This window comes from Caloenas nicobarica, chromosome 2, assembly GCF_036013445.1.
Source record: "Caloenas nicobarica isolate bCalNic1 chromosome 2, bCalNic1.hap1, whole genome shotgun sequence".
Lineage (NCBI taxonomy): Eukaryota > Metazoa > Chordata > Aves > Columbiformes > Columbidae > Caloenas > Caloenas nicobarica.
This window is the reverse complement of record NC_088246.1, coordinates 143,250,498-143,263,641: the sequence shown is the minus strand read 5'-3', so window position 1 is coordinate 143,263,641 and position 13,144 is coordinate 143,250,498. Positions and strand designations below refer to the sequence as shown.

The 13,144-nt window shown below is 46.6% G+C and overlaps 1 protein-coding gene across 1 annotated transcript in view; it reads right to left on the bottom strand.

Moving 5' to 3' along the window:
* The window catches only part of GRHL2 (grainyhead like transcription factor 2), a 66,494-nt gene extending 63,520 nt beyond the window's left edge, over positions 1 to 2,974 (bottom strand). Inside the window, exon 1 of the mRNA XM_065628585.1 lies at positions 2,822 to 2,974. Within this exon, the coding sequence (XP_065484657.1) occupies positions 2,822 to 2,841 (20 nt within the window). The 5' untranslated portion in view covers positions 2,842 to 2,974. The remainder of the gene's footprint in view (positions 1 to 2,821) is intronic.
* Positions 2,975 to 13,144: the final 10,170 nt, after the last annotated feature.

Sequence of the window (13,144 nt, the reverse complement as noted above, 5' to 3'; positions counted from 1 at the left end):
GTCCTCTATATCAGCACTTTACTAGCACAAACCCCACAAAAACATGCCCAATGACACTGACAAATTAACTGACCTCGAAATAATGAGCTTCCCTCTCCAGTCTTGCCTGTAGGGAAAATCTGTTTTTAAGTAAAAGAGAGGCCATGTAGAGGAGAATAATGTTGTACTGTCTGGATTAGCTTTTAATCAAATATAATTAGAACCTAAAAAAAACCCCAAAAAACAAAAAAACAAAACAAAAAAACCCCAACAACAACAACAACCCTTCCCATCCAAACTTCTCACAGCAGACTAACATCTCGTTCCACCTGGCCATCTTTTCTGAAAGCAAATGTATTTGTCTTCTCATGTTACACTTGTGTACAGAGAGCCCAGGGGACTTCTTTACTCTTTATTTCCTTTTCAAACTCTTACCTACCACCTATGAATTATCTAAACACCTTAACCAGAAACAGATCACAGGCATACCTGCAACGGGGGAAGTGCTGTTACTTGAGGGTAGGTGCCCTACAGTGCTCTTAAGTTCCTCACAGTGGTAACGGCAGCAGCACTACACAGAGCATCTCTTGAAGGGCATTAATGCTCCAGTCTCAGTAGCTTACACCTATGCCATACTGTTCCTGTTGGGAAGGAAGGATAGTCCTGTAGCTTAGTAGCATCCTAGACTCAGAAGGGAACCCTTTTGCCCTAGTTTCTCACATGAGTTAGGTTTCCTCCACACAGGTTTTCTGTTTCAAAACTGACTGTGGTATGAAGTTGCTCTTTCTCCTTCCCTATATTCCACTCCTGTTAGCTGACCTTGATCTGCTGTAGCCTCATTTCTGACACTTTCCTGAAACTACTGGCAACTCAGCTTGGCCATGGAGTAATTTACAGCCCACTTTCACCTCCGTGCAGTTCTGGAACTGCCCGTTGCTTTAGGATGCCTTCAATCACTGCATCTTCTCAGCATTTTCACAGTTAATCTGGTTCCCCTCCCAACTCAATGACTGCTCTTTCAGGTGCCTCACCGGCATCCCTCGAGGCTCTGTCCTTATTCCTTTCCTCGCATTTAAATCATTTACTGCTCTTATCTGGACACCTAAGGCATTAGTTCCCATCCCCACTCAGATGAACTCACAAACTCCACTTTGTTCCCAACTCCTACCACAGAGAGTTTAATTTCATGTCAGTAACTGCATTGCATTATCCTGTCAGCTGATGTTCAAAAACGCCAGGACTAAAATTATTTTTTTTTAAATCTTTCTCCTCTGAACTGTCCCGTCTCTTCCTTTCCCTATCAGGATAGCCAATCCTGCTGTTTTCTTTTGTCGGATAATCTCTTTCTTTCACTCGACAGACAGGCTGTCACCAAGCCGACGTCTCCAACACGAGGCTCCTCCTCTCTGCCTCCTTTGCCACAAAGGCTCCCGGGGAGCCCAACAAGGGCTTACATCTGAGCAGTGCCAACCGTAGCTGAGATTACTCTCATGGCTGGGGCGCCCTACCTGCACCACAGCAGCAGTAAAACAAAACTGCCGTCTCCTGCTTGGCCTCTGCAATCTCCTGCCCTCCATCTTCCTTTCCCCGTTACTCTACCCAGACACCTCCTGCAGAAACACTAATAACCCGAGCAGGGAAAATGGCTTTCCCGCCTGGCTGCCTCACGGCGGCTCCTCGGCGCGGCACAGCTGCAGGCCCCGGCCCTCACGGAGCCACCATCGCGGGAACACGGACACGGGCTTCACCCCTGGGCGCACCCGGGGGGCGGGGAAGGGGGTAAATAAAAATAAGCCCTGGGTTTGGGCCCATCAGCGCGACGCGTTGACAGAACCGGACAGACGCTGGGGTGGCAGGAGAAGAGCAAGCCGCGGCCTGCGCGCCAAACGGCAGCTCCCGGCGCCGCTCCCCGCCCCGGGACAGGCCGCTCTTCCGCCGAGCCCACGCTGGCTGCGTCCCGGTCCTGCTGCGTGCCCCGTGGAGGCCCGGCACTGCGGGCGGCGTCCCCCGGCGCCTCCAGGAGGCACAGGGGCTGCCCACTTCGCCGCTCTTCCCCCGGCCTCGCCCGCCTCGGGGCAGGCTGCTCCGCACGCCTCGCTGCCGCCAGGCCCGGGCCCGCCGCGGCCTGCGGCCCCCGCCGCCGTGCGCCCGCCCGGGCCGGCGGGAGCGGGTGGTTTCCACTTGCCCCGACGCCGCTACTAGAAAAGTTACTTTTTAACCCCGGGCGGAGGCACCGATCTCCGGGCAGCCGCAGGCCCGCCGGGGCGTCCCGCCGGGAAAACAAGGTCAGGGCGCGGAGGCTGAAGGCGCCGCACGCAGCAGCTGGGGCGGCCGAGGCTGCTGAGCAGCGGGCAGAACCGCGGCCCTTCCTCCTGCCGCCCGCGGGACGGGCCCGGGGCCGCCTGCCCTGCCCGCCCGGCACCGGCCCGCGGTAAAAGCCCTTTGTTGCAGTAACACAAAAGCCCAGAAGCACTTTCCGTCTGGGGCCTTCGGCGGGCGGAGACCGCTCCGCTCTTCTAGGGCGAGGAGAGCTCCCTACCGAAATACGACCCTCGAGGTGAGAGAGGAAAAAAAAAGAAAAAAAAAAATTCTGAAAGTGGAATAAAAAAAAAATCGCGAAGCCCCACAACTAGATGGAAAACGAGGCGGGGGGCGGCGAGCCGCAGCCTTGTCCTCGGGCGCTGTGGGAGTTGCTGTGCCGCCCGGTCCGGCGTCACTTCACGGAGGAGGAAGGGCCGTCCGGCAGGTCCGCGTCCGCCACCGGAGAGGGGGAAGCAGAGCCGGCCAGACGGGCCGGCCGGCCCCGCGCAGCGGGAGCAGCGGCGTGCCTGCGATCACTTACTTGTCCGTCTCTTGTGACATGTTTGATCCAATGAACTCTCTCCCCTTTTCCCGGTGCCTCCGTCTCCCTGGCGGAACTGGACTTTCAGGTCTGTGCAGGTGAAGGTGTGTGTGAACGCCCGGGACGGCAGAACCAGAGCTACTGGTAATTCTGCTTTCCTTCCCCCCCTCTCCCGGCTCCGCAGCCAGCCGCCGAGGTAGGACAGGTAGAGCCCCCTCCCCCTCGCATGTGGGGAGCGGCGGGGCTGGGGCGCCGGCGAGGCGAGGCGCGGAGAGCGGCCGGGCCGGGCGCGCACAGGTAACTTTCCCGAGCGGCGCTGGATTCTTTCACTAAAGGAGCGGGGCAGAGGGACGAGCCGCCAGCTGATTGGGCGGCGCGGGCCGGCAGGTGCGCTGCCATTGGAAGAGGCGCGCACAGGTAAGGCCGCCGAGCTCCAGGTAACGCACCTCGCGCCCGCGCCGCGCCGGGAGGCAGCCGCGGGGGCCGCCGCCAACGAGGGGAAGGGGGCGGCGGCGGCGGGGAGTTCCACCGTGCAACAACCTCTCCCTTTCTCCGCCACGGACGCAGCGGGCTGGCCGCGGCAGAGGCGCCCGGCCGCTCTGGGGAGGCGCGGCGCGGTGAGGCGAGGTGGAGGGCCGGCGGTGCCTCGCGCGGCAGCCGCCGAGGCTGAGGAGACGCGTGTGGCGGGCGCGACGGAGCGGGGCGGCCGGGCGGGCCGGCGGGGCCGCCGCTCACGGGGCCGCCACTCACAGGGCCGGCCGCGCCGCGGGCTGCCGGCTTCGTGCGCCGTGCCGGAGGCGGGAAGGAGAAGCCGTGCCCAGAATCCCCCGGCTGCTGCCGCTGGCCCGTGGCTGTCGCGGGATCGTGCCCAGGAGGTGTCGGCCTTCGCAGGACACTTTCGTAGTTAGTTTGGTGGGGTTTTTTTTGCTTGTTTCTGTTTAGTTTCAGGGAATTTTTTTTTTTTTTTTTTTTTTTTTCGACCTTAGCCTACGGTTGGAGCGGGCCGGATTTGATGTTGGTGAATGTCTTGGTGCGGAAGGCATCTCACAGCAAAGGGGTGACGTGGTGCCAGGAGACCCAGCGTGTGGATCCGAGAGCTGACGGTCAAGCTGGAGGGGTTGAAGAGTCCGTTTGGTCGGCAGGGGAAAGGTGCAGTGAGAATGGGAAAGCTAGAACGGGGTGTTTATTGAGGAAGGCTTTGTTATGCAGGGGCAAAGTGGATAGAGAGGACCATGCCATCAAACTGTTAGTCACCCATCAGTCTACTACACCCAACTGTATACTTTGCCCTAAGACCCAAGTGGGCTTATAAGGGACAGGATGGGGCTGTGTGGGCAGCAGCTGATGGGGAAGGTGAGGAAGAGGGCTTCTCCCCACATTGCATCAGTTAAAGAAGACGGAGTGGAAAGGTAGCGAAGAGACTTCCATCTACTCTCAACTGTTCTCAGTACCCGTTCCTCCACCAGAGACAGGTCAGAACCCAACTAAATCTTCCTGCTACCACCTGTCTTCCTGGAGACATCTTCCTATACCAGGCATCCAGCTTGACTGCTGGTAATCTCTGCTGTACAAATAGTGCTGTATATGTAAAGAATGCACCATTATATAGGGTAGACCATTATATTACCTCGTGATCTTTGCAAGAAAATGAGCTGAATGATGCCAAAACCATGAAATGGATACTGTCTTAGGTGAAGGCGTTTTCTATTTTGTACCCTTGGTTTCACCTGACAGGGGAATGCAGTAGAAGGGATATTCACAGAAATATATGTTTGTATAGCTAAATATATATGTATACATACATACACATATATTAAAAACATGTAGTATTGCCATCTGGGGCCTGATCTTCTTTCACCTACTCCTGCAGTTGAAATCTTGACTTTCTGAAGTCTTTGGAATTATGGGATTGCAATCAGGCACAAATATCAGTTACTGGGTCTCAGACCTTATCTGTATTCATAGTAACTAACCAAATTAAGCCAATTCAGTATAAATCAGTTTTAAGTCAGCTTGAACATAGCTGACTAACTAAACATAGAGAAGATTTCTATCATTTAACCGAACATAATTAGAAAATACTTTAGCTAGATTAATGGTGCTCTGATTGAGCACAAGATAATAGCCTTTCCCTTCTTCCATTCACCAATCACAGGAAAGAAACATTATTGTACAATCTGTAAATCCAATCAGAAGTTGCTAATGTGGCCTGAATTTTGAACAAAAAATACTGGTATTGAACTTGCAGGTTGTTATTCATAACAATGCTTGTATGTAATATTTTGTATAATACATTTTGAGGAAGCCATAAAGCTTCATAAAATACAGAAGAGAAACAGAGTAATTTATTCATTATGAATGATGCAGTCATTTTGAATACAGACTTACTATGTAATCTTCAAACAAGTTGAGCCTCTCAGGCACATTACTGTGAGATACTCTGAGTTGTTTTGCAGATATAATGGTAGAATGCTCTAACAGTTTAAGTTAGCGAAGCCCCCTGTTAACTGCAGAAATGATAAGGTTCCTTTCCCAAATATTTGTTATGCTGAAAGAAACTTTGAGACCTGAAAAGGTTACCTGTTTGAGCACCATCAATAGGATTAACACCAATTCAGATATCCTCTTTCTCTTCTTGAATTTTTCAATTATGAGACACATTTGGATGTTGGGGGGGTTTTCCTTTTTTTTTTTTTTTTTTTTTTTTTTTTCCCCTATATGAAATGTATAGGAAGAAGGAGAGAAAGATCAGTGATGAGCACTTTTCAAAATGCCACCTTTGCCAAGGTAGAAATGCTGCTGATGTGTGATTTTACAAGAAAGAAAACTGCATTTGATGCCATCTGCAGTCCTGGACCAAACCCAAAGTGTAACTCAAACTGAAATGGAGTTCGTTGTTCTAGTACTGGGTCAAATACAAAACTGCTTTTAGCAGCTTGCTCTCAGGAGAGATTCTTGTAACATGAGGCAGTCAGGAGACTGAATTACTGTTCACCATCTTAGAAGATGTTCCAAGGTCAAAGTTAGGGATCTAAGTGGAAAATGCAGTAATGCACTCTTGATTTGAGGTTGTAGGGGATGACAACTATTATTTAGCTGTGACTTGCTTAGATGGAAAAATATACTCTGAAAATTATTTTAACTAAGTAGCTAGGCATAAGGCTCATCATTTTCTGGATGAACCTTTGCTTCAGACTGCAAACTGGAATCAAATTTAAAGTGTCAGAGTCCACCTCTAGCTGAGCAGGTCGGACAAGTCCTACATAATCCAGCCTGATGCTCATTCTTCATGATCTACAAGATTATTATAAACTAATCTGTTAGTCATTGAAAAATCAGTTAATGTTATTTCTGGTCAGACCAGTTTCACTTCCTATAGAATAAAGGCTGTGTAGAGCAAAAATGAAATAGTCATGCAATAAATACATTATTGAAAATCTAGGACTTGTCTTTGGAGTGTACAGGAAAAGTTTAAAATAGTATAGTAAACTACTGGTTTTCATACAGTGCTTGCTTCTTTGTTTGAGCAGCAGCAGCAATTTTTTGTGATGTTATAAGGATTCAGTGTAGCATTCAACTGTCTAAAGCTTTAACTCGTGCCTACACTATTTACTCCATAGCAGCTAGTGTCAATGTTGTTTGGACTTGCCAGCACTGGGTAAAGGAAATAGAGTGTACAAATAAGACTTAACTAGGTTTACTAATTGCACTAAGTACCTAAAATATCTTTCAGAAAACTATTAAAAGAAGTCTATGCGATAAAAGATGTTAGAGAGATATTTATGTCAAAACAGCATTGTAAAACAGTTCAGTGAGAGAGCAGATGTTTGAAAACAACTGCTTTCAGTAGGCAATTACCACGTATTTTTATTTGTGTCTCTCTATGTCATTGATGCCTGTTGATATAAACCGTACTCTCTCACAGTAAGTTCAAAGACAACCACCTACCTACTAATTTTGTGATATGCAACATTTACTGCTAATCCTCCCCATAGCTTTTCCTTTGTAGTTGTCTTCTGTATGAAACTATATTTATTGGAATTTGAGAAGACCGTGATCCTCAACTGACTTCAATGAAGCCATCATGTACATCAAAATAAGCTTAAAATATTTCAGTGCAACCCTCCTATACCCTGAATAGATCATTCTTGTGCTCTAAGAGTGAATTACTCTGCCCTGTTTAACTTTAAGAAAGTAATTCTAAGTAACCAAGATCCTGATAACAGTTTACTTTTAATGCTTCACAGTGAAACTATGAAAGTCTTACCAGAATAGAGGATTTCATGATTCATGGCAAGTACTCGTGAATTTCTGTCCTACTGCTTGGAAACTGCAATTTGTGCTCCCCAAACAGATCTGCTGGGATCCCTTTAGCAACCTCGAGCTCTCGGCTACTTCCATGTCAAGCATGACAGCAGCAGTTCAGCAGCGTGGAGGACCAGGGAATATCAAGCATTTTGTGGCCACAGGGTAAGGTGTGGAGGTGAGCGTGGCACTTTGTACTTGAAATGCTAATTCGAATTTCTTTTAGATTCATCAAAGCAGTATGGAAAAATGTAAGGGAAAAAAGGAGGGGCTTTATTTATTTTTGTTTTGCTCATCTGAGTGTAGAATTGGGCAGTGTGACACACAATGTTGTTTCGGCTTAAAACAAGAAGTAATTTTTAGTGATGCAAATAGCTCACAGCATGGAAATCTTTTCAGGATTGAGACATTGAGACAGCTAATAAGGTGGCAAAATCTGACAATAGATTGGACTATTAGGTTCATACTTGATTAGCAGATATTAAAGTACCAGTCTACTTCATAAAGATTACTTACAGTTTTGGAACAAATTCAATAGAGTTTAGTATAGAACGATAGCTTTTCTGCAGGTGCTTTGATCTGCCTGATATAATTTTTTTAGTGATTCACTCAAGCATTTTGAAACATTGGGGAAATACAGTTAGGTCACCTAATGACGGTAATTTTGCTTTTAATGTAAAACCGTAGTGTGAAAAAGAATACTAAGGCGTCTCTGAAAGACAATGTAATGTGATGTGGGATCCAGGACTCTGGAAATATTTAATTAAGCTGACATTAAAATTGTGTGATGACATTATGGGCCAGAGCTAGAGAACCTAAATAACCTGACCTGTGAGAAGAATGTTAAGAGTGCATCTTCTTCATCCAGCTTCCTGCGTTAGTCAACAGGATCTTTGCATCATCATAGAACAAAAGTGCGAATTCATAGACACATTTTGATTAATCCTAATTTGAACTATTTTGGGATGAAGGTAAAATGCTGTTAGTTTGTTTAGGTTGTGAACAGTTCCTGGGGAATGTAAGAATAAAATTGTCCTAATACCTATATAACATTTTAAAATTTAATTTCTTGAAGATTTATTTTCAGTCACCAATAGTAGTTTAAAACCAACTTTTTCCCCTCTTCCCTCCTCTTTTTTCTTTTCTCCTTTCATCTTTATAACACAGATTTCCCCCAGTTGTACAAAATGAGCCCACAGTTGCTCTTGGTACTGCAGAGGGTGCCTGGGGGAGGTGGCCTGGCCTTCTGTAAGTTCCGTGGAGGCCCTGACTGAAAGGCTGTCACTGGGGACTGACAATGGCCAAGTCTGTGTTTGCCACTGAGGAGACTTCTGCTCCCAGCTCTCATCAGTCTGTTCTTGAATCATTACAACTTACAGAATATCATTATAAAGGAATCTGAAGTAGGGATGTGATCAACATGTGGAAAATCTTAGAGCTTCATATGTCTTTGCATTTGTTATAAGCATGTCGAAAGTTTAAAAAAATACAGAAGCTCCACAGGTCTAAAATATTGCACTGCAATAAGAAACATTCTAAAATCAATGACAAATGTGTCTCTTCTTCCTCTAACAGTCTGTCCTAAAATAGGTGTAAGTGTTCCAGCATGCAGAAGGTGAAGGATGGCATATAAACAGTTGCTTGTTTACTTTTCCCACACTCAGGAACTAGAGTAAATGCAGCTCAAAGAATCCACAGAAATACTTTCCAATTGGAGCAGCAGGGACTGGGAAACAAAGCTGTGGATGTATTATCCTGTTCACTTAAAATCAATGTGGTTTTCCTTCAAAATACGTCAATACTATAATCAAATAGCAAGGTACTTAAGAAATCAGAGCAAATGGAGAAAGCTGCTTTCAGAATCTGCTGAATAAGAGGTGGGGTTGATAGCCCCTGGGCTGTTGCTCATTTATCCTTGTGGCTGCCCTCAGAGCAGGCAAATATTACTTTATTTGAAGGGCAGAGGATAAAGAGGATTGTTTGGTGACACAAAAGGAACCAGTGTTGGAGCCAGGAGATCTCTGCAGTGCCTTGTTCTATGGAAAGGTCACTAGACCATGTGTCTCTGTGTTTCTGTTTAAGCTTTGTCAGCTCTGCTTTTAGTACCTTTACAGAAAGGTGTAGCGGTGTCACTTTCTACTATTCGTTGCTATTCTGTTTGCAATAGAGAAGTATTTCAGGAGAAAGCCTCCAGATGGTTTCATTCATAAACATAAAGGCAGTATATAATATTACTCCATCAGGCTTTTTGGGCAATGTAGTATCAGAGCTTGTTGACATAATCTTTGGCCTTTCTTGTAGCCTGGGTTGGTTCTTCAGTGCTCAGGAGCTTCAAGATCATTTAGTCTATGGCTTGGGGAAGAACCCAGTTCTAGATCCTCTGCAGCCACTTCATCAGCCTATCCTATCAGGTTCACCATCTCAGTGATACCGTGTTTATATTATACAATGCACATGCCCTACGTGCACCTACAAGCCTGCTTTATCTCAGACTGCTGCGAAAGTAGATTTTGCTGTTCCTCTGCTGCTAGAAGGACTTCCCTGACACCCAGGGAGATGTGGTAACTACTCTATCTTGTTTCACCCCTGTGTTGTGGGCTAGCAAGTCCCAGGGAACAGGCTCTCAGTGCATAGCTTTGATATGCTGGTTCCAAGTTCCTTTACATCTCATTTTTCTTTTGCAGTGTCTCGGTTCCCTGTATGCATTGCTACGCTGCCTGATCCAGTATTGATTTTTTTGTTGTTGTTTTTTAATTCAGATTGGAGTTACTAGGTAATTCCAGCTCCTTTAGCTGTGTTCCATGGCTGTGGCTTATGCTGCTTTATAACCCTACCTTTGTTCCTCTGAGTCCCTTGTTTAGGAGAAGGATCAGACAAAACATCCATGTTTTCTCTATTCATTCAGGATGCAGAAACCTCTTGTGCTGTCATGCGCTAGACACTATGTGTAAATAGGAGTTGCAGTGCAGATTTTGTTTTCTTTGTTTCAGTACAGAAAGCAAATCTCTCAGAATAAACAGATATACAACATCTGTGCTTTTCCCTGACATTTTTGTTTCTTTTCCTTTTTCCCAAGTAAGTGGAAATCTTAGCTTCAGGAAGAAGCAAGGTGAAAGTATTCTACAGTGAAGAAGTTTTATGTGGCTCCAGGACAGAGACGTTTAGTATTTGCTTGTCTCTGTTTGATTGAAAACAGTACCTGGAGATGGCTGTTTGTTTATATGGAGTGCTTGGGTGTGAGGGGCAAAGCAGGCAGAATAACATTTACATTTCTTTACTGCTTTTTTCTCCAGCTCCCACACATGAGCAATTGCCCTGCGGCCAAGGGTGGAGGCAAGATGTGTATGTTGCTACTTATTTCACCATAAACTTTGCTCTGAGTACCAGGACTTCTCAAGGGAAGGCAAACCCTGCTTTACCGTCATTGGGGGTATAAATTACTCCCCTGCATAATCAATACCATGGTTATGGTGCTTGGAGAGAGAGGCGAAATCATATACTTGGGCTGTGTCATTCCAGGGTGAACTGGGTGCAGGAGGACACATTCAAAGGTTCAGAAAATCTGTGTGAGAGGGAGGCCAAGCTGACACCCTGCAGTCTCCTAGCCCTGAGGCAAATACATTTGGTATCATGGAGAAGTTGCTCAGGCTCTCACAGCCCAGACGCCAAATGCCAGAGACAGTTCCTGACCTGTGAAGCTTTCAAAGGAGGTGTGCGACACAGACATGGGGAGGTACGTGCAGCACCTCTCCATTTTTATATGTGAGGTTTTTGAGTGACAGACTTGGTTATGTGGAGAATCTGTGCAGAGCCAGGAATTTATTACCCCTTGCCCAAATCTCAGGCTGGTGCCAGATGCAGGCAGGTAGTTGCTGAATGCTCCAGCCTGACTCCTGGAGACAACTCTTGTACTCCCAGTGAAACCAGTAAGTTTCCCAGATTAGAATACATTTATTTTTAAACTGTGCAGGCAGGGAGTACATGTTTTGTAAAACTCCTGCCGGAGTCTTGTGAGCCTTGTGTATTCTTAGCTCCTGAAACATCATGCCTAACTGCTCGTTAAACCTGCTGCCTAGCAGAATCCCTCAGCCCTCCCGTGGGCTCCCAGGCAGTGCCTGAGAGAGTGCAAGGTGCTTTTCTCAGTCTAGCTTTGCCCTTTTTTTATTTAAATCACTAGTGAAGGTGAAGATAGAGTTTACAGGGGGGAAAAAAATCAGGGTGAATTGCACTCACAAAATAGACAAACTGCATTTGAAATGCAGGATTTTAAACCCAAATGTCTTTATTTCATTTTATCAGAGCTAATCTGTCCAGACTGAGTGCAGCGTGGGTTGAATTTCAAATGTCACACTGATAACTGTAAGCTGACATCAGTATCTATCTACACAGGACAACTATGATGTGGTATCATAGTTGGCTTCAAGGACAGGTCTTGCCTTGGGCAGAGTGGAGGCCATTCCCATCAGAGTTTTATAGCTCTTGATAAAATCTTTCTCAGTCTTATGTATGTATGAAGTGCAGGTGGTGGACATTGAGCTTGGTACCACAATGCAGTGGAGCAGGAAGTAATCCCATATAGCGGGGCTTCCTGTGGTATCCCCAAGGTCACAGCGATAAGCAGGCAGTAACTTGAGTAAAGAGCAGGACACAAGAGAATGTCAGAAGGTCCTGTCACCCTGGCGTTCCTGGAATCTTGTTTGTAAGGCGAGGGGGGATAACTGCATGCTTCAACCCTCCTTACTGTGAAGTTGGATAAAACATATTTTGTTGAGATTCCTAAGAGATAAATGCATGAGGATGTGGCTGCCAAAAGGGTCTTACTCTCTTTCTTACCCTAGGTCATGCGTTTCTGCCCTCTTGTGTCACAGCAGCAGCTTTGCTCTTTCATCTTCTTGAATACTGGTTTGTTGTTGTTTTTTTTTTTTAATAGGGTTAGTTTTCAAGCAGGTAAGTAGGCTGGTTCGACCCCCTAAAACTCGATTCCCAAACTGTGGGAGTGCTGGAGCCAACAAAAGGAAGGGGGTGGCAGTTGTAAGGCAGGCCCACCTGTTTTGGCAGCAGCCTGGTTTTAGCTTTGAGTTAAAGTGATTGTGAAAGTGCATGCAAAGCAGTCTTTTCTGTTTGGGATGAATGAGAGCCTTCCAGGTGTAAGCGTAGGGAATTAATTACAGCATTTGCACAGCCCAGTTCTCCTAGAGTCTCACACATGGCTGGCTCACATGACACCTCTTGGCATTAGAGGGTCATGGCATCACCAGCAGCTCTGGCATCATCTGTTTCTTGTACCTTTCAGCTTCCTCCCGTGGCTGGAGTGGTGGTGAATTTCTGCAAGCGCAAGACAATCCACAGCATCAGCATTGCTGTAGGCCCAGTGAATTCATAGAGGTGTATGGATGAGTGCAGCTATCTGATCAAGAAGGTGTAAGTCACAGGTGAAATGACCACCTTTTTTTTTCAAAAGATGTACATGTAGAAGGTGGTGTGCCTTTTTTTTTATACACAGTATTATGAAGAATGTTAGTCACTCGAGTTGTCCTTTGTACTGCAACTCTGTTCTTTGCTTTAGAAGTCACTTAGATGGCTAGTGCTCAAATTCTGTTAGCTTTAAATGCCCGGGATTAAATTCGATGCTATGGCCCTCCAAGCCCAGCCTTGCAAGATGGGGGATGGGTAGGGGGGGATTTCCCCTTCATCTGTGCTGTTCCCTTTGGGTTCCAGAGCTTCCATCGGGGCAGAGAGGGGGCAGGGAGAACAAGGATATCTGAAAATCTTCAATGTAAACAAGGCCAGTTATACACACACCAATTACCTCAGTGTAAACAACCAATCGCACTATAATGGGGAGAACCTTTTGAGCCTGAGGAGAGTGCTTTGAAGTGCCTCTGCCCAGAGATTGCCTATTAATGCAGAGAATTACACCACCAGCAGCTGTTGGTTCCGGTGAGTTGAGTTTGGTGGCAATGACAATGGAGCTGGGTGGATTTGGAGTTGGATGCAGAGATATGACAATACAGTAGT